The sequence below is a fragment of the Macaca thibetana genome, chromosome 2 (assembly GCF_024542745.1).
Source record: "Macaca thibetana thibetana isolate TM-01 chromosome 2, ASM2454274v1, whole genome shotgun sequence".
Taxonomy (NCBI): Eukaryota; Metazoa; Chordata; class Mammalia; order Primates; family Cercopithecidae; genus Macaca; species Macaca thibetana.
In genome coordinates, this window is record NC_065579.1 from 100,590,737 (window position 1) to 100,612,071 (window position 21,335).

Sequence of the window (21,335 nt, forward strand, 5' to 3'; positions counted from 1 at the left end):
AGAGGAATGAAAGACACACACACAGAAATATAGAGGTATGAACTGAGAAATCAGGGGTCTCACAGCCTTCAGAGCTGAGAGCCTCAAACAGAGATTTACCCATGTATTTATTAACAGCAAGCCAGTCATTAGCATTGTTTCTATAGATATCAGATTAACTAAAAGTATCCCTTATGGGAAACAAAGGGATGGGCTGAAATAAAGGGGTGGGTTGGGCTAGGTATCTGCAGCAGTGGCATGTCCTTAAAGCACAGATTGCTCATGCTGTTGTTTGTGGTTTTAAGAACACCTTTAAGCGGTTTTCCACCCTGTGTGGGTCAGGTGTTCCTAGCCCTCATTCTGGTAAACCCACAACCTTCCAGGGTGGGCGTTATGGCCATCATGAACATGTCACAGTGCTGCAGAGATTTTTTTTATGGCCAGTTTCGGGGCCAGTTTATGGCCAAATTTTGGAAGGCCTGTTCCCAACATGTCCCCCTTCTTTGATTTGCAAAGTGATAAAAGCAAAAGCAGCTTTGTCACAGTGAGCTACTTTCCGCAGGAGTCAGGATCCACATCTGCAGACTATACAAAGACAAACAACACAGATTAAAAGCACAATCATCATTGAAATCACAGAACTTCCAAGTGTTTTTATCCATTTTAATGGGTTACTAGCTGCTAATCTGTCTGCAGCTCCTTTAAGCACTCCAGTTCCTGGCATTAAGGTCATGTGTGTCTGGGATGCTTTAAATATTTGTTCTTTTAATTTTGCTGTATCCAGAAACAAGTTTGTAGAGTGTCCTTCTAGATGCTTTTTTATTCTTTCCTAAATTTTGATCTTATTAAGAGCCATTAATAGTTTCCACAAATCCTTATGTTTAGCTCCTAAAACAAGCCATATCATTTGAGGTTGAGGTGCCACTATACCACCATGGTTCCAGATAATAGGAATTTTTGCCATACCTCTTATCATTTCTACTATCTGACCATTTTGTTCAGATCAACTGAACATAGTGTAGCCATGGCACACAGACTGAGAGGTGCAATTCAAGCTAAACATACCCTTAGGGGACCAATTAATAATGATTCCATAGGAATTGTTGTGCAGCACCTCTGCCTGTTCTGCAATGCAATCTTCCTAAACAAGTACATTCATTTTTTTCTGGCCAGGTTCAATTTTGCTTACAAATAGGTTTTTGAGGGTGGTATGCCTCAATTATAGGAGCAGATTTATTATGGTAAATAGTGAGATCAGAAAGCATGTGTAACGGCACCATAGAGTGATTACATCCAGGCATTATTTCCAGCCAGGATTGATAAATATGCCCAATAGGTATAATTGCTCTCTGTGTTAGCCCTTGTTGAAGGAATACTTATAGCAGGGGTGATCATCACTATCATAGCTACCATTAAATTACTCATTGTGACTGGTTGTCCTACTTTCCTCAGGTTTTCTTCCACCATCTGTGACAGCTTCCTGATCTGTCCCCAGGTGGGTGGCTGTGTTCAACAGGTGTTGCTTGTGGCAGTGGGGTCCTCCTCAGTGTGAACCTCGACATGGCTGCAACCAGCGGTCCTTGGAATTCTCCTGGAATCTTTTCTTCAGCATCTGGCTCATGATAAGGTTTCAGGTGTCTTGATGGTATCCAAATCAGCTGTTGATTTTGGCCTGGAGAACCAAGCACCAAGAGGTTAAACACAAGCACAACCTCTACCCCAAGTAATTATTTTACCTATTTCCCAACTTTTTGTTATCGGATCTCCACCAAACCAGGTGTTCTGCTTCTGTCTTTGTAGCTGGTTTCTGTAGATGCTGTTCAGCTGCTGATAACATCTGGCCTTTGGACAGGCTCAAAAAATTTAAAGTTAATAATGCTAGATTCAGTTGCATCTGTTCTGTTCCATATTCTCTATTTGGCCCCCTCTGCTTTTGCAACTGCTGTTTTAGGGAGAGATTCATTCTTTCCACTGTGGCTTGTCCTTATAATTGTATGGGATACCAGTAATGTGTTTAACATTTCACATAGAGAAAAATGTAGCTAGAGCTTGGCTAGTATAGCCTGGGACATTATCTGTTTTAATAGAAGCTGGAATGCCCATCACCACAAAACACTGGAAAAGTGATGTTTAACAGAGGCAGAAGACTCTTCTGATTGGCATGTAACTCAGACACAGTGAGAAAAGGTGTCCACACGTACATGTACATAAGCTAGTCTCCCAAATGAGGGAATATATGTGACATCCATTTGCCAAAGAGAATTAGGTTCCAATCCTCGAGGATTAACTCATCCTGTAAAAGATGAGGAATGTACCATTTGGCAAGTTGGGCATTGCTGGATAATAGCTTTAGCTTCTTTCCAGGTAATGCTGTATCTGTGTTTGAGACCAGAGGCATTAACATGAGTTAAATTGTGAAAGTGTCTAACATTAGATATTGCATTAGCAACTAGGTGATCAGCAATTTGTTCCCTTCAGTGAAAGGTCCTGGAAGAGGTGTATGAGCCCTAATGTGAGTGATGTAAAAAGGGTGCATTCTACTCCTAACTGCTGTTCGCAATTGGGTAAATAAAGTCATCAGTTGTTTATCTGTATGAAATCGTAACTGAGCATTTTCAACTAACTGTGTGGAATGAACCACGTATGAAGAATCAGAAATCACATTAACAGGTATATCAAAAGCAGTCAATACCTCAATTACAGCTATAAGCTCCACTTTTGAGCTGAAGTATAGGGCATCTGGAAAACTTTACTTCTTGAGTCAGAATAAGAAGCTTTACCATTACTAGACCCATCTGTAAAACAATGAAAATGCTTAGCAGGTTGCAGGTTGTTTACTGCAGGAATTGTAAATGCAAACCATTCACAGTCTTGCTCAGCTAAAGGGATAGTAAAGAAACAGTCTTTTAAATCTATAACTATTAAAGGCCAATTTTTTAGAATTATAGCAGGAGAAGGCAGTCCTGGCGGTAATGCTCCCGTAGGCTGTATAACTGAATTGATGGCTCTTAGGTCGGTTAACATTCTCCATTTGCCTGCTTTTTCTTAATTATGAAAACTGGAGAATTCCAAAGGGAAAATGTTGGAGCTATGTGCCCATTTTCTAATTGTTCAGAAACTAATTTCTCTAAAGCCTTCAGTTTCTCTTTACGTAGAGGCCATTGTTCTATCCAAATTGGCTTATCTGTTAACCATTTTAAAGGTATAGGTTCTGGAGGTTTATCAATGGCTGCCATCAAAAATGATATCCTAATCTTTGGCGGGAACTTTGTCTTTCTGCTTGAAGTGGTTCTTTCAAACCTTGCAAATTTTTTTCTAGTCCCATACCAGGGACATACCCTATTTCACACATTATGTGTTGACTTTAAGGGCTATATAATTGTTCTGAAATTAGAACTTGTGCTCCCCATTGTTGTAATAAATCTCTCCCCCATAAATTTTTAGGTACAGAAGTTAGAATTGGTTGAATAGTCCCAGGTTGTCCATCGGGCCCTTCACTATGCAAAATACAGCTACTTTGATACACTTCAGGGACTTTACCAGCTCCAACTATGTTAAATTGAGTGGGTTGAATTGGCCATGTGGACAGCCAGTGCTATAGAGAAATGATTGAAATGTCCACTCCTGTATCTACTAAACTTTTAAATTTCTTTCCTTGAATAGTTATTAAACAGGTAGGATGTTTATCAGTAATTTGATTTACCCAATAAGTTGCTTTGCCTTGTTTATTTGTGCTTCCAAATACTCCTGTTCGTTTAACTTCACTTCTTCCCATTCCCACATACAGCACAATCAGGAGCTGTGCTATGCATTCTCCTGGCTCTACTTTCCAGGGAACAGAAGTAGATATAACAATTTCAATTTCCCCATTGTAATCTGAATCAATGACTCTTGTATGTATTTGTACCTCTTTTAAATTTAAACTAGACCTTCCTAGAAGTAATCCTATCATCCCTGCTGGCAAGGGTTCACAGACTCCTGTTGGGACATTTTGTGGGGGTTCCCCAGGCAGAAGGCTCATGGCTCTCATGCAGCATGAATCTACTGCAGCACTACTGGCTGTGGCAGGGGCAGACATTGTACAGGGGTGAGGGAATGGCCTGAGCTGGAAATGCCCCCGTGTGGAATGGGACCCGGGACGGGCCCATCATAGCGTTTCCCGAAATTGGGTTCCCATCTTTATCAAACTCAGAGTGACACTGATTAGCCCAATGTTTTCCTTTTTTATATTTTGGACATATTTCAGACTCAGCAGTTTTCTTTTTTCCCCTATCTGGCGGCCTGACACACTGATTTTTTCTACATTCTTTTTTAGTATGACCGTGCTTCCCACAGTTTAAACAAGCTCCAGGAAATGGAGTATTTCCTTTATCCACTCTCAGTCCTGCCACTGCCTGTGTTAGCAGAGTAGCCTTATGCAGATTACCTCTGATACCATCACAGGCCTTGATATAATCAACTAAATGTGCTTTCCCTCTGATAGGTCACAGAGCAGCCTGACAATCAGGATTAGCTTTATCAAAAGCTAATAACTGCAACACTAGATTCTGAGCAGCTGAATCTGCAATCACCTTTTTAAGAGACTCCTGTAACTGAGCTATAAAATCCATGTGTGGTTCTTTTGGTCCCTGTTTTATAGCACTAAAAGAAGGGTATTGTTCTCCACTTGAAGTGATTTTTTCTCAAGCTCTAATGCACACTCCTCTAAGCTGTTCTGTGGCATCATCCTTGTGACCACTTGTGCATCTAAACCAGCCCAGCTGCCAAACCCCAAAAGTTGGTCTGCAGTTACATTAATTTGAGGTTGGGCCTGGGCGTTGCAAGCAGCCTGAATGGAAGCTTCATCTGCCCACCAAGCTTTAAATTGTAAAAACTGAGCAGGAGTTAGACAAGCTCAAGTAAGAGCCTCCCAGTCAGTAGGAATCATCAGATTGGAAACAGTAACACTCATTAACAGTCCCATTACAAAAGGAGAACCTGGTTCATACTGATTAATAGCTTGTTTAAATTCTTTGAGTAATTTAAAAGGAAAAGGCTCAAATATAGCTGTAATATTTCCCTGTTGATCTGGGGGGTGTATTCTAACAGGGAACTGCCAAGCCTCTAAATCACCCTCTCGTCTAGCTTGCTGAATTCCCGCCTGAATAGAACTAAGAGCGGTCGCTCAAGGTGCTGCTCAACAGTCACTGGGGCAATTACTTTTTGCCCAGTGTCCTCCAGAAAAGAAAGATCTGGAGGGTCAGGGCACTCTTTTTCTTCCAAATAATAATGAAGGGGTACAGAAGGGTAGGGATGAACCTCTCCCTCCTTTGCTGCATTAGCTTTAGCTGGCAAATAAACCTGCTCTGTAACCTCTTCTGTTACTTCATTATACTCTCCTTCCTCCTCATCATCAGTGTGAAAAAGTTCCAAGGTGGAACACACCAGAACCTATACTTGTCTCTGTTACTTTGACACTTCCAAGCTCCCTTCTTACTCACCATGGGGATTGCTTTAAGAGTACTCGGGTGTCCTCCAGCTAGTTCCATGTTCTCCAACTGTCGCTCCAGCAATGCTTTGACCTGGATTTGAGCCCCCACAATGGACACCACTTGCTGAGACCAGCTCGGTTGGGGAGACCCTAACCCAGAGGCCCTAGAGGAATTAAAGACACACACACAGAAATATAAAGGTGTGAAGTGGGAAATCAGGTGTCTCACAGCCTTCAGAGCTGAGAGCCTCAAACAGAGATTTACCCACGTGTTTATTAACAGCAAGCCAGTCATTAGCATTGTTTCTATAGATATTAGATTAACTAAAAGTATCCCTTATGGGAAACAAACAGATGGGCCTAAATAAAGGGATGGGTTGGGTTAGTTATCTGCAGCAGGAGCATGTCCTTAAGTCACAGATCACTCATGCTATTGTTTGTGGTTTAAGAACTCCTTTAAGCGGTTTTCTGCCCTGTGTGGGCCAGGTGTTCCTTGCCCTCATTCCGGTAAACCAACAACCTTCCAGTGTGGGTGTTAAGGCCATCATGAACATGTCACAGTGCTGCAGAGATTTTGTTTATGGCCAGTTTTGGGGCCAGTTTATGGCCAGATTTTGGGGGGCCTGTTCCCAATAATCATACCTTGCAATTTTGCTGAATTTGCTTATTAACTTTGATAGTTTTTTTGTGGATTATTTGGAACTTTCTACATATCATGTCATCTGTGAATAAAGATAGTTTTACTTCTTTCTTCCTCATTTGGATGCCTTTTATTTCCTTTTCTTGCCTAATTTCTCTGGCTAGAACTTCCAGTATGATGTTGAATAACAGCGGTGAAAATGGGCATTCTTGTCTTTTTCCTGATGTTAGAGAGAAATTTTTCAGTCTTTTTCGATTGAGTATAATGTTAGCTGTGAGTTTTTTACAAATATCCTTTATCATGTTGAGGCAGTTCCTTCCTATTCATACGTCTTGGAGTGTTTTTGTCACAAAGGGTAATTAATTTGTCAAATGCTTTTTCTGTGTCAGTTAAGATGATCATGTGGGATTTTTTTCCCTTCATTCTATTAATGTTGATGTTACATTGGTTGATTTTTTATGTTGTACTACATTTGCACTCTTTAGATAAATTTCACTTGGTCGTGGTATATAACCCTTTTAATATGCTATTGAATTTAGTTTACTAGTATTTTGTTGAGAGTTTTTGCATCTATATTCATAAGCAGTATCAGTCCACAGGTTTTTTGTGGTTTATTTGTCTGGCTTTGCTATAATGGTAATGTGGTCTTTATAGAATGAATGGGGGAGTGTTTTCTCCTCTTTCATTTTTTAAACGTTTGAGAAGGATTGATATTAATTTTTCTTTAAATGTTTGGTAGAACTTACCAGTGAAGCCATCTGGTTCTTAACATTTTTCTGTGTTGGGAAGTTTCTGATTACCAATTCAATCTCTTTATTTTTTACAGATCTTTTCAGATTTTCTACTTCTTCTTGAGTCAGTTTGTAGCAATTTATGTATTTTAGAAATTTGTTCATTTAATCTAGGTTATTTAATTTATTGGTGTACAATTGTTCATAGTATTATCCTATAATCTTTTAATTTTTGTAAAGTTGACAATGTCCCCACCTTACCTGATTTTAGTTATTTGTGTCTTCTCTGTATTCTTTGTGCCTTCTTTTTCTGTCTTAGCATAGCTAAAGGTTTGTCAACTTTGCTGATCTTTTAAAGAGTCAACTTTTGCTTTCAGCATGCATTACTTTTTAAATAGAAATATATACACCTAAGTTGCATTACAAAGAAGTTGTCCTCCACACACTTATTGTTTCCCCACCATCAGATGTTTATGGTCCCTGCAAAAGTCACCATCAGTTGGGCTCATCTCCAATCAGCCATGGTAGGTCAGGGTCCATCTTACTGTCTCCATCACTCATGCCCACCCCATGGTGAGTCTAATCATGTTCACCAATCAGAACCTCTGCCACATCAGCTCTGTGGGTTTCCTCTCATGCAATCTGTACCAACAATGAGCACAGTCTGGGCTTCCTGGAAAGGGCCCCACCTCAGAAGCCACAGTGATATTCATTAAACTTCTTCCTGCAAGTAATCCCTCTATTGCTCCTTCTACTCACCAAGCTTAGTGTCAGGGAAGATGCCAGTGGGGAGTATGAATCTTAGCTTCTCGCTCCCAGACTCAGCTCCCAACCTGCTGTTGCCAAGTCTTGGGGACATCTATAAATGCCTTCTAAATAACTATCTTGGCCTATCCGCAGCCAAGAATTCCTCCCTAGAGTAGGCTACATCTGAGGCATCTATACTGAGATCTTAATCACAGAGGCGTTTAAAACATCTAGGCTACAAAAGAATTCCTATTATAGGGTTCAAATGAATTACCTTCAGACACTTGAGAGAGCTTTTTAGCAAGTAAATGTATTAAAGATTCTGATTTCCCCTTTTTTCTCCTACAGTTTGTTTGGCCTAAAGGTATGACATCTAATCTGCTACATTTACACTCTAAGTCAAAATTACCATTTTGTTTTTTTAATTTCTATTTCTAATGACACATTCTTGTCTATTCCTGGTTCATCTGGAGACAATGGTGAACTTAGAAGATGGAGGATAAATTCTTGTTTTCCCTCTGCTAGTTGACACTTCCTTTCCAAGAATCATTTGCAGTTGCTGGGCTTTCTTGCTGTGACTCTATGCCCTGTTGTGTTACTTTATCATTTGTGACAAAAACAGTGGAAATAATTTGCTTCATTTTTATTATGAAGACTGGACCAGGATACGTAGGGACACGATTACTGCTTTTTCTGTGGACATCATATTGGTCCAGATCATGTTCAACCAAAATTGAAGATGTAAAATCCTAGAACACACTAATCTATTTTAGTAGGTCACAGAAAGCATGCAAACCATAAAAACCACAATGAGCCAAAAGCATCTGTGTTGACAAGAGGCAAGAATTTCTCTATCTTCTAAAGGCACTAACTGAACAAATCCATTGCCCATTACTTAGGAAATTGCTAAGGGCATCATTAAAGTACTTCGGACTGTTGAAAAACATTTTCTGTCTCCTTGCCCCACCACCAATGATCTCTAGCTGTTTTCTCTCACATGTTCTTGCCATCCATGGAGTGGCAGAGAGGTTCTGAGTACAACTCTAACTTTCAGTTTCAATGGCCTAATCCCCAACTCAGCTGCTGAGCTTGAGTGTAAAAATAAGCAAGATCTTAAACATCTTATGGCCAGAATTCTGGGTCTTCTTTTGTCATTTGGGGAGCATAAACTATTTTCATTTCATTGGCTTGCAGAAGAATTGAGTTTCTCCTCATCCTTGCCCCATGTCACCTTGAGGTGACCACAGCCCTGCCTTCTGTGTAATCCTGCTTGGTCAGCAGGCACATCAGAGCTCAGTGGCTTGTGATGTACTTCCCCTCAAGCCTGCTCGAAGGACTATACTCATCATTGAGATTGGGAACCTTAGAAACCATGAACCCAGTGCCAATGGGTAGATACAGAATTCTCAAACTCATGAAAAAGCATTTTTTTAACTCTCTCCACGTGCATAAAGAATTCTAAGATGTACTTATCAAGATTTCCAATTTTCTAACTATCTATTAATATATGGACAAGGTAAGAAGAAAGTTGCAAGAAAAAAATCTGTTTGACTTGACGGTTATGTGGTTATTGCCATGCCCCCCCAGATCCACTCTGAGTCCCAGGAAGCTGATTTTAGGGGCTACATTGCCTAAACTGTCCATTGTTCCCTCTTCCCATCTGGTTCAGCCACTGGGAAGCACTGGTAGGAGGTCAGAGTGGGAGAAGGAGGTTAGGATACTTTCTACCCCTGCTGTCCTACTGCTTTGCTGAACTTCTAGTAGTGGCTGAGCCATCAACCTGCAGTACTCAACTCCAGCTGTCAGTAGCACTCAAGTGGTATTGTTCATTCTTTTGATCCTTCTAGCTGTTAAGGAAGAAAAAACAAATGTTTCCTTAATGCTCATAAGTTCTTGGAATGGACCCCTGTAACAAAAGACAGATTACCAAGAGAAAAGAAAAGTTTATTAACATGCATATTTTATATATACCTAGGAGATATCCAGGGAATGAATAATTCTCAAAGAGGTGACTTTGAATTCCAGCTCATATAGCATCTTCGACAAAGTTTAGTAACATTTTAGAGATATGACAAGACAAAGAAAATTAACTTTGAGCCTTTAGGGACAGCGACTTGTAGGAAGGCAAAAGGAATAAATGGAGATAAAGGCTGGTTAATAATGCTTGTTAATGAAGATTCCTCTGGTGCCATCTCCAGGTTCATAAGGATTTAAAGTTGTCTTCAGTGGTGAACCTTTGTTTGCCCTGGCAGAAGGTGTGGGGTGAGTGCAGATCCCTTTTGTCTTTATAAGTCTATATTCTGCTTTCAGACAAATAAAGGGAGGGAAAAGAGCTTTCCTTCATCTGCTTCTACTTAATTGACTTCAGCTCAACGGTCCTTAGGCAAAAGAGGTACATTTTAGGGTAGCAAATTCTGGTGTCCCACAAAGCATAGGGATGACAGACCACCTCACCATCCATTTTGCTTCTCTTAAGCCTGCTCACCCCTCCAAAAATTATTTCATTCTATACAGTCTTTTCAAAATCTCTGCCGAGGGTGCCCTCTCTTCCCTGTGTCAGGATAAGCCAAAGATTTGAATCCCGGCTCTGCAACTATCTACCTCTGTGCCTCTCCTTGTTTATGAAATTACAGGGCTGGAGATAAAGATCACAATGTGAAGACAAAATTGTAGAGCGGTACTAAATCAGCCAGAGCAAAATTTCTGGCTCTTGCCCTTCCCCAACCTGGGTTGAATCATAGGAACTGGTGGCAAGATGCCAGGGTCAGGAGATTCCGGAAGTGGCAGTAGGCTCAGTGTTACCAGGGCAGAGATGACCTGTCTTATTATTGAAATCTCAGAGATATGCTCCAATTCCTGCCCAGAGACACATTGAGAGACAACCGGGGAACTTACTGTGTTCCTGAACAGACAATGAGCTGTCTTCCAAGAAAAAACCTGAGGCCCTTCAGGTCTCAGGTCTTACTTAGCAGAAATACCAGGTCTTACACAGGACACATGGTTACAACTGACTGAAATCTGGGCTGGGTGTGGGAGCTCACACCTGTAATCCCAGCCCTTCAGAAGGCTGAGGTGGGCAGATTGCCTGAGCCCAGGAGTTCAAGACCAGCCTGGGCAACATGGCAAAACCCCATCTCTACAAAAAATACAAAAATTAGTCGGGCATGGTGGCATGCACCTGTAGTCTCAGCTACTTGGGGGGTTCAGACTAGAAGATTGTTTGAGCCCGGGAGGTTGACACTGCGGTGAACCATGATCGTGATGCCTCACTCCACCTAGGCAACAGAGCAAGACCCTGTTGCAAAAGAAAGCAAAAACACAACACAACACAACAATGACAACAAAAAAGCCAACTTCTTGACATCTGAAAAGAACCCCTGGACTGCACTGAGCATTTGATTGTTGGCTCTAGCGGTGGATGCATCCTTCAACCTCTGGCACTCTGCAGGGCTCAGACTGTTCTGTTCTGTTTGTTACCTGTGGAGTGCCTGCCAGACCCTGCACTAGCTGCTTTAGATCCATTTACCCTCACAGACCCCCAGTCTTGTTATTCATATTTCATAGTTGGGAAATGGAAACTTAGAAACTTGCCAAGTCCACAGCATGAGCTCCTACCTCCAGTGTCTGCTGGATTCCAGAAAGTGTCAGGGGCCAACTTAGATGACACCATGTTCTCTGTACAATCTTAGGAATGTTCCTAGTATGATGTCCCCATTGCAGAATTTACATTTTCTTTTAACAAAACATCTTTCCAAGGAGGGAGACTTAAAATAACTGAGGTTCTTCTTGCTGAGGACATTCCTGACACAAGAGATAATTTAGCATTTCCTTTTCAAATCCTGTCATTTGTGACAATGTGGATGAACCTGGAGGATATTATGTTGAGTGAAACAAGCCACACACAGATAGACAAATACCACATGATCTCACTCTTATGTGGAATTTGTTTTTTTTAAAATAAGTTGCTTAGTCGGGCATGATGGCACACGCCTGTAATCCCAGCTACTCAGGAGGCTGAGGTGGGAGGATGGCTTGAGCTCGGAAGGTGGAGGTTGCAGTGAGCTGAGACGGTGCCACTGCACTCCAGTCTGGGTGACAGAATGAAACCCCATCTCGAAAAACAACAACAAAAAAAGTTGCTATCTTAGAAACAGACAATAGAGCAGTGGTTACCAGAGACGGAAGGAAAGAGGGGAGGTGAGGATGGGCAGCGGTTGATCAACGGGTACAAAGTGACCATGAGATAGGAGAAACAAGTTCTGGTGCTCTTCTCCATGGTAGGATGATGGTAGTTAATAATGATGAATTCTATGTATCTAAATAGCTAGAAGAGAGGATTTTCAAGATTATTATTTCAAAAGAAATGATAAATGTTTCAGAGGATGGATATGTAATTACCCTGATTTGATTATTACACAATGTATACATGTAGCAAAACATCGCATTGTGTCCCATAAATATATATAATTATGTGAATTAAATTTTTAAAAAATTTTAAAGTGTTATCTAAATGAAATTTCTAACCAGATTCTAAATCCACAATAACCAGCACACATGATCACAGTAAAACCTCATTATATTTCCTCCACTATCACTAACATCCTTTAATCTCTGGAAAATGAAAAGTTCTGTTGTGCTCATATCATGCAAATTATCACTAGTAGGAGAGCAGAGAGTGGAAGTGTTCCAGATATAAAGACCCGCAAGATAAAGACTCTCAGAGTCGTTAGAAACAGGAGCAGATGTACAGGGTTTGCCTGACTCACACTCAAGGTTGCATAAGCAAGATTTCAAAATTAATCCTATTCTGGAGACCTCAACCCAATGTACAATGTTCCTGGCTGGAAAAGAAGAACTATATTTTTCTGATTTTTTTTTTCAAATCTTTACCATTACTTGCCCTATATCTCCGCCTTCTCTTTCTGCAGGAAACTTTATTTCCTACTTCCGCATACCAAGTTTCTACCTCTAGATCTGTTTGGTTCAGTTGCTGAGAAGCCTGACATACCAGGACTGCCTGAGACAAGCCATAAGCTGGTGAGTTGTGGGCATTTTTTCCATTACTTTCTGATTCATAGGCTCAATGCATCTCATAGCTGGAAATGCTGGAACTGGGTACACCCTGGGGGACTGCAAAGCCTGTGAACTTGTGGGGAATGATCAAGGTGAGAGGCAGGGGTGGGGGTGGCATGTGCACCAGGAGATGTCAGAGAAACCCTGAGGAGGAGCAGGGTGCAGCTGGTGATGGGGGAGAGTGGGCAGCAAGCAAGGCCAGGACAGCTACTCTGCTCAGTCACCTCTCCACACACCCAGGGCCTCACTCTGCCCCTCTGAGCACCCAAGGATGTTAAAGAGCTGGAACTGTTAGTCTAAATATAAGAGCATCCAAGCTCTGAACCAAAATGTGTCCCTTGCCTCAACTCAGGAGATCCAAGAGGCAGAAGTAAGGAATTTATTTTTCTGAAAGATAGATTTCTATCAGTTCCGGGTGACGTGTCCTGACACTTGAAATGACACCTAAGACAGCACATTTCAGGCATCTTGCTTGTGGTTCATTGTAGTAGAAGCTACATGCTAGCCAGTTGTAAAAATGAAATTAAGTAATGTGTGCATAGCATTTAACATAGCACCTGAGCTTCAGGAGCATTTAATTAACGACCACAGTTGTAATTCTTTAGGCAGATGTATTTTTTTCCAACGTTGATCAGAGGTCTTATTTAGCTTCTCCAGATTTCAAGAATCTGACTCAGTGATATGAAATACAAGACTTGTGAAAAGTGTCAACTGCAAGAGAAATGGAAGGATAAGGTATACAGGTGGATGGAAAAGAAATTCAGAGTCACTACCAGAAAAAAAAAATATTGAGAATCAAGTCCTGATGATGTTAGGGCTTATAGGTCTTATTATAAAGAGTTTTATGTACTCATTCAGTGAACATTTATTGGTGCCTCCTTTAGCCAGGTACTATTATAAGAGCTGGAAATAGAAGCATAATCCAGTCCTTGATCTTAAGGAACATGCTGTGTGTAGCAGATAACATGATAAGTGCTTATCTAGATGCATGCAGTGTTATGTGATAAGAGTAATTTGACAGAGGATACAGATTAGGCTTCACAGAGAAGGGGAATGTGAGCAGGAGGTATTGAAGGGTGAACAGGGGCTCACCAACCATTTTAGGTAGAGGGGCAAGGACCTGAAAAACCACTGAAGCATGAAGGAAGTGGTGAGTTTAGGGGAAATGAAAAGAAGATGGCTGTGACTGAAGCCCAGGATTTGGGATTGGAGAAAGGGCTGGAGGTGAGGTTGAGAAGAGGCAAACTCAGAAAAGACGTTGTGCTGGGCAGTGTGGACATTATATTGAAGCCCACCACATATAAGTCACGGGGCTACTGGAGTTTTAAGCTAAGGGTGTCTATTCAACTTCAACTTAAGAGAAGACAGGTTGAGAGGGAACATGGCTTGAGATGAGCCATGAGCAAAGGAAAGACTACAACAAAGGCAGGAGTGAAGAGTATATGAAGCAAGAAAGTGACAGTTGAAAGCAGTGCAAAGGGGATGAATCTGAGAGGTATCTATGAGGTGGAACTCAAATGACATGATAATACAGGGCATTTCTCTGTACCGGATGCTGTCCTAAGTCCTTATTCCATTGATCTTCACAGCAACTCAGCATAGTTAATATTTTATACATAAAGAAATTAACACTTGAAGGAGTAATTGACCCCAAATTACACTGCCTATAAGGATTCGAATCCAGGTTTGTTTGGCTCCAAAAGCTGGCTCCTAATTTTCAGAAGGGGAAGGGACCCAGAGCAATGCCCAATTTTGCTTCTTATGCAGTGGAGGAATCCACAAGCTGGAGGAGTTTTCAGGGGTGCCCCGTTTGGGGTGGGTTGAATTTGCAGTCCCCGAATGATACCCACTTTGCTCATGCTTTATCTTTAGTGCCTAAAACTGAGTATGGTTCATAGTAGGTGTTTAATAAGTGTTGGTGCAGTGAATACCTGCATGGAGAGAGATGCAGCAGGCAATGGGAAATTCAACTCTGAGGCTTAGGAGAAAGGTGGAGCTTGAAGACAGAGCTTTAGAAAACAGCAGCACAGAGGGGAGTAGGAACCATGAGGTTAGACAACATGATTCAGGAAGAACCTTGTGGCAAGGATAAAGACGCAAAAAATTAAACAGGTGAGACCTAAGTGTGGTGCCTGGGGAATCTTAAGGTGTGGGCACAGGGAGGAGATGCCAACAAAGAACATGAATAAAAAGTGGTCGCACAGCCCCTCCCATCTGGAAACCAAAAACAATTGTAAATGGAGGAAGTTAGCAGAAGGATCAAATGCTCCATCAGGATGGAACTGGAATAAAACCAGGGCATTTGAAAACTGGGTTGTCACTGCAATCTTAACAAGAGAAATTTTGGCAAGATGACGGAAGCAGAAAGTTGAATCTCAGAACTTTTTCGACTTCAGAGAACAGAAAATGCAGTTCATAATGGCTTTAAAACAGGGGCTTGTTTTTCTCCCAGCTCTTTGGGAGGCCAAGGCAGGTGGATCAGGAGGTCAAGAGATTGAGCCCATCCTGGCCAACATGGCGAAACGCCATCTCTACTAAAAATACAAAAATTAGCCGGGCGTGGTGGCGTGTGCTTATAGTCCCAGCTACTCGGAGGCTGAGGCAGGAGAATCGCTTGAACCCAGGAGGCGGAGGTTGCAGTGAGCTGAGATCATGGCCACTGCCCTACAGCCTGGTGACGCAGCAAGACTCCATCTCAAAAAACAAAAACAAAAACAAAAAAAGAAAGAAAAGGAAGAAGATGAGTAATTCAAGGGTGGGTTTGGGACTTAGTGATTTTAGGATTCTGCCTGGCTTCTCATGGTTCTCTAGGTCTTCCATTCATGGCACCACACCTTCACTAGACATGCTGCCAGAGCAGGAGGGGCAGGTGGAGGGTTCTCTTGTGTCTGCCTTATCAGGGAAGAAGAGCTTTCCCAGAAGCCCCCAGCAGACTCCCTTTTCATATTGTGTTCCAGAAATGAGTCACAGACCTATGCACCACCTGCAAAGGAGCCAGAGAAAACAAACGCCCAGCACTTTTAGCCTGAAAATGAGAATCAGGCTTGCTGGGGAAGACAAAGGGTGTTGGGAAATGGCTGTTGGGTAAATCATTGGTGTCTGCTACTAGGAATGAAAGGCAAATAAGGAACTAGCACACATGCTTTTAGGGAGATGGCTGCGAGGGAGAGGCCAAAGACTGGGAAGTTGCTTACATGGTGCCAGACTATTTGGAAGATCATGGATTGTGGTGTTTGTGTTGTGTGGTCATCATTTTGTTCTTTGTTTACATAACAGAGAAAGTGGAGTGAACAAGGACACATTTCCCCAGTACATCCACAGCATGCTGTCCACATCTCGTTCTCGATTTATCAGAAATACCAATGGGAGCGGTGAAGAAGTCACCACCTTTTTTGATTATGATTATGGTGCTCCCTGTCATAAATTTGACGTGAAGCAAATCGGGGCCCAACTGCTGCCTCCGCTCTACTCGCTGGTGTTCATCTTTGGTTTTGTGGGCAACATGCTGGTCGTCCTCATCTTAATAAACTGCAAAAAGCTGAAGAGCTTGACTGACATCTACCTGCTCAACCTGGCCATCTCTGATCTGCTTTTTCTTATTACTCTCCCACTGTGGGCTCACTCTGCTGCAAATGAGTGGGTCTTTGGGAATGCAATGTGCAAATTATTCACAGGGCTGTATCACATTGGTTATTTTGGCGGAATCTTCTTCATCATCCTCCTGACAATCGATAGATACCTGGCAATCGTCCATGCTGTGTTTGCTTTAAAAGCCAGGACGGTCACCTTTGGGGTGGTGACAAGTGTGATCACCTGGTTGGTGGCTGTGTTTGCTTCTGTCCCAGGAATCATCTTTACTAAATGCCAGGAAGAAGATTCTGTTTATATCTGCGGCCCTTATTTTCCACGAGGATGGAATAATTTCCACACAATAATGAGGAACATTTTGGGGCTGGTCCTGCCGCTGCTCATCATGGTCATCTGCTACTCAGGAATCCTGAAAACCCTGCTTCGGTGTCGAAACGAGAAGAAGAGGCACAGGGCTGTGAGGCTCATCTTCACCATCATGATTGTTTACTTTCTCTTCTGGACTCCCTATAATATTGTCATTCTCCTGAACACCTTCCAGGAATTCTTCGGCCTGAGTAACTGTGAAAGCACCAGGCAACTGGACCAAGCCACACAGGTGACGGAGACTCTTGGGATGACACACTGCTGCATCAACCCCATCATCTACGCGTTCGTGGGTGAGAAGTTCAGAAGGTATCTCTCGATGTTCTTCCGAAAGTACATCACCAAGCGCTTCTGCAAACAATGTCCAGTTTTCTACAGAGAGACAGTGGATGGAGTGACTTCAACAAACACGCCTTCCACTGCGGAGCAGGAAGTCTCGGTTGGTTTATAAAATGAGGAGCAGTTTGATTGTCGTTTATGAAGAGAAATAACAATCTGTATATAACAACAAACTTCAAGGGTTTTTGAACAGTAGAAACCTGTAAAGCAGGTGCCCAGGAACCTCAGGGCTGTGTGTACTAAGACAGACTATGTCACTCAATGAGTATCCAACATGTGCTCAGGGAATAATCCAGAAAACTATGGGTAGAGACTTTGAGTCTCCAGAAAACTCATCTCAGCTCCTGGAAAATGCCTCATTACCTTGTGCTAATCCTCTTTTTCTAGGCTTCATCATTTCTTCACTCAATCTCTGATTCTATCAATGTCTTGAAATCAAGGGCCAGCTGGAGGTGAGGAGGAGAATATGACAGGCACAGATGAATGGGAGTGAGGGATAGTGGGGTCAGGGCTGATAGGAGAAGGAGAGAGACATAAGCATCACTGAGCCTGGACAAAGACAAAGGTGAGCAAAAGGCTCACTCACTCAGCCAGGAGATGATACTGGTCCTTAGCCCCATCTGCCACCTACATTTAACCTCGAAGGTTTCACCAGGTCATGGAGAGTTTGGGAACTGCGATAACCTGGGAGTTTTGATGGAGTCCGATGATTCTCTTTTGCATAAGTGCACGACACATTTTTGCTTTATTACAGTTTATCTATGGCAACCATGCACCCTACATTTGAAATCTATGAAATATCATGCTCCATTGTTCAGATGCTTCTTTGGCCACATCTCCCTGTGTAAAAATTCAGAAAATTTTTGTTTATATAAGATGCATCATCTATGATATGCTAATAGATGTATATGTGTGTGTGAATATACACACACACACACACACACACACACACACTCTTGATTGATTTCTCCAGGAGGTAGTGATTATGAAAAGGGGATGGAGAGTGATGAGTTCCTTCACCAGGAGCAAAGCACAGGGATCGTGTGGAACCACTGCAGAACTATTTCCAGAAATAACTAAGTGGAGAGCCAGGAAGGCTGCATCAGAACCCAGTAAAGCTTCCTGTCTGGATCTGAGCTGGTTTGTTTTGTGGTTGCTGTTCCCCGCCTTGCTGCTCCCCTTGCCCCTGTCTGTTTCCCCACAGCCTTTATCACATAGCTCTTGGCTGTAGGATTGCCCCACTCCAAAAACCAGTGTGTGGAGGTCCAGGAGCGAGACCAGGAAAGAATGTGAAAGAAACTACACAAGGACTCCTTGATGGTCGTGGAAAAGGAAAGTCAAATGGCAGAGCCCCTGAAGCCAGTCTTCAGGGCAGAGAAGGAGCCTAGAGACAGAAGTAACAGACCTCTGCTTTGGAAATCACACATCTGGCCTCACGGATGTGTGATTCACAATGTGAAACTTGGTGTCTATGTTACCAGGCAGGAAGGCTGAGAGGAGAGAGACTCCAGCTGGGTTGGAAAACAGTATTTTCCAAACTACCTTCCAGTTTCTCATTTTTGGATACAGGCATAGAGTTCAGACTTTTTTAAACAGTAAAAATAAAATTAAAGCTGAAAACTGCAACTTGTAAATGTGGTAAAGTGTTAGTTTGAGTTACTGTCATGTCAAGCGTGAAAATGCTGTATTAGTCACAGAGATAATTCTAGCTTTGAGCTTAAGAATTTGGAGCAGGTGGTATGTTTGGGAGACGGCTGGGTCAACCCAATAGTTGTCGATTGGCAGGAGTTGGAAGTGTGTAATCTGTGGGCACATTAACCTATGTGGATGCAGCATCTAAGTAATGATGTCATTCGAATCACAGTACACGCTCCATTGCTGTCATCTCAGCTGGGTCTCCATTCTCTCAGGCTTGTTGCCAAAAGCCTTTTGTGTTTTGTTTTGTATCATTATGAAGTCATGCGTTTAATCACATTCAAGTGTTTCAGTGCTTCACAGATGTCCTTGTTGATGCTCACATTGTTCCCTGTTTAGCCAGCGGGAACTCCTAAATCAAGTTGGCTTCTAATCAAAGCTTTTAAACCCTATTTGTAAAGAACAGAAGTTGGAGAAGCTCCCTGAAGTAAGCAAAGACTTTCCTCTTAGTCGAGCCAAGTTAAGAATGTTCTTATGTTGCCCAGTGTGTTTTTGATCTGATGCCAGCAAGAAACACTGGGCTTCTAGAACCAGGCAACTTGGAACTCGATGCCCAAGCTGGACTGTGGCTCTGCTTTCAGGCCACATGGCTAAAGAAGGTTTCAGAAAGAAGTGGGAACCGAGCAGAACTTTCACCTTCATATATTTGTATTATCCTAATGAATGCATAAAATTTTAATTTGATGGTGATGAAATGTAAATACTGTTTTTAAAAGCTATGATTTGGAAAATAAATCAATGCTCTAACTATGTTGATAAAAGATTTAAAAACAACTGGCTGTTTTTTTACACTGTGGTGTGGATGATTGTGTTTTGTTCACAGCTTTCCACTTCTTCCCCTGTGTGATTACACACCTGCCCTTGTGGTGTGGGTGTGACTTGCAGTGCGCCCCACAGGCCACCCACCCCACGCCCTCCAGCACTGGCTCTGCTGCTGGCATGTGAGCAGAAGTGACATCTGCCTCATCCAAGCAGAGCCTCTTGCTCAGCCATGGGAAGGCCCATTCCAGATCACACCCCTCAGCCTGTGCGCCCTGGTGAATGAGAAGACACAGGGAGCTGCAGCCACATATAACATGAGCAAGAAGTCTGTGTTTGCTGTGATTAAGCCACTGAGTTTTAGGGGTTGTTTGTTAAGAAGCACAAAATCTGATTAAGACATGTGGTATGTAGTGATTTCATATATAGAATCTGGAAAACTATCCATTTATTTTCCATCATGGAATTCAATATGACAAGCACCCCGGAGGGTTGGAAACAGAAAGACAGATGTTAATGCCAGTGTCCTTTAGACCTCCAGGTCCAGGGCCAGCTGAGGAGTGGGAGGGGTAGAGGAGGTCCTGTGCACAGTCACAGTGCGCTGTGCAGAGCAGGAACAGAGGCGTCTATGAAAAGTCTGAGAGCCTGGAGGACAGAGTGACTAATGCAATGACAGTCTTGCATCATAAGAATAACAACCACAGCAGGACTTCATTGCTGCCAAAGAAACTGCCATTTAAAAATTGCCAGCCATCTCATCTTCCTAAAGTGGAATCCTCAAGTCTCCTTTATTCTGGGGACTTTTGAGTGGGCTGTTCGAGTTAAGCAGGTGGAAGGTGGAGGGTCATGATTCTGAAGGATGAGTGTCTGAAGACGTTTTTGGTAAGGAAGGGTCTTGACATAGCCCACCCCATGCCACCCCCCTTGATCTGTGATATCCCCAGCAGCTGGGGAGGTTGGAGCATTTTGCAAAGAGGCCCCAAAGCCTCCAGAAAGTAAGCCTTCAAGAGCCCATCCTTCCTTCCTCTTTTGGTTTTGCTCATTATGAAAACTTCCCTGACAAATTGAAAAGGCCTCAGGTGAGATTAGCCTGCAGGAAAAACCACCAAGGGCCACCCAGAGGAGCCACACTGTGACAGAAGAGGAATGTGGGCTGGTGAGCTGACCTCTGGAAGACAGTGCATGAATTGAGGGGAAGAGATTTGTTCCACGCATGGGAGCAATGAGGCTGGAAATTTCTTCAGACATTGCCACTTCGGCACTCTGTGTGTGTGTGTGTGTGTGTGTGTGTGTGTGTGTGTGTGTAAACAGAGTCCTGTAATGCAAGGTCTGGCCTTGGCAGCCCCAGCCTGGGGCCACAGTGAGAGGCAAGCTGAGGGTTATGCTGGGAAAAACTTCTCCCTCCCACCACGTGAGAGGCTCTGCGGGCCCAGCAGCTCAGCAAGCAAGGGTAAGGGCATGGACTAACATCTTACTTCATACTATCCCTTATAACACATCCTAATGTAATCAGCTCACAATATGAAATTATTCATTTCTCTCCAATCATTGTTTCAGTGGGGCCTTAGGGTCAACTGGATTCTGGAGGGCCCTTCCTAGAGGAGGGGATGCGTTCTGTCCCTGTGTCCCCTCCTGCTCCATCCTCCACAGCATGTGCCTAGTGGTCTACCTTGTGGGGAACCCTTGTACCTCCCTCTTCTAGGCATGGACTAGCATTGAGAAGTGGGAAAGGAGGGTTAGGAAAAAGGGCAAATATAGACACACTTTGTCTTATTGTGCTTTACAGATATTGTTTGTTGTTGTTGTTGTTGTTGTTTACAAGTTGAAGGTTTGTGGCAACCCTGCCTCAAGCAAGTCTATTGGTGCTGTTTTTCCAACAGCAGGTGTTGTTTTGCATCTCTGTGTCACATTTTGGTAATTCTCCCAATATTTCAAACTTTGTCATTAT

General features: G+C 42.7%; 2 protein-coding genes across 3 annotated transcripts in view; both read left to right on the forward strand.

Moving 5' to 3' along the window:
- Window positions 1-21,335, forward strand: part of TMIE (transmembrane inner ear) — a 538,092-nt gene that overhangs the window by 178,241 nt on the left and 338,516 nt on the right. The gene's annotated exons all lie outside the window — the stretch shown is intronic.
- On the forward strand, window positions 12,525-19,384 carry CCR2 (C-C motif chemokine receptor 2). 2 transcript variants are annotated; one of them, XM_050780574.1, is made up of 3 exons: window positions 12,525-12,601; window positions 15,915-16,903; window positions 18,138-19,384. In XM_050780574.1, the coding sequence occupies exons 2-3, from the start codon at window positions 15,963-15,965 to the stop codon at window positions 18,319-18,321; spliced, it is 1,125 nt and encodes a 374-aa protein (XP_050636531.1). In that variant the 5' UTR covers window positions 12,525-12,601; window positions 15,915-15,962; the 3' UTR covers window positions 18,322-19,384. The 2 variants fall into 2 exon arrangements, with proteins under 2 accessions (XP_050636531.1, XP_050636529.1); XM_050780572.1 differs by having other exon boundaries at window positions 12,526-12,604; window positions 15,917-19,384.

What these genes read in the sequence shown, in the direction of transcription:
- CCR2 (XM_050780574.1), top strand. Translation starts at nt 15,963, where the DNA reads ATGCTGTCCACATCTCGTTCTCGATTTATCAGAAATACCAATGGGAGC. An exon ending in GTGGGTGAGAAGTTCAGAAG is followed by an intron (nt 16,904 to 18,137) that starts GTATCTCTCGAT and finishes GTTTCCCCACAG; the next exon opens with CCTTTATCACATAGCTCTTG.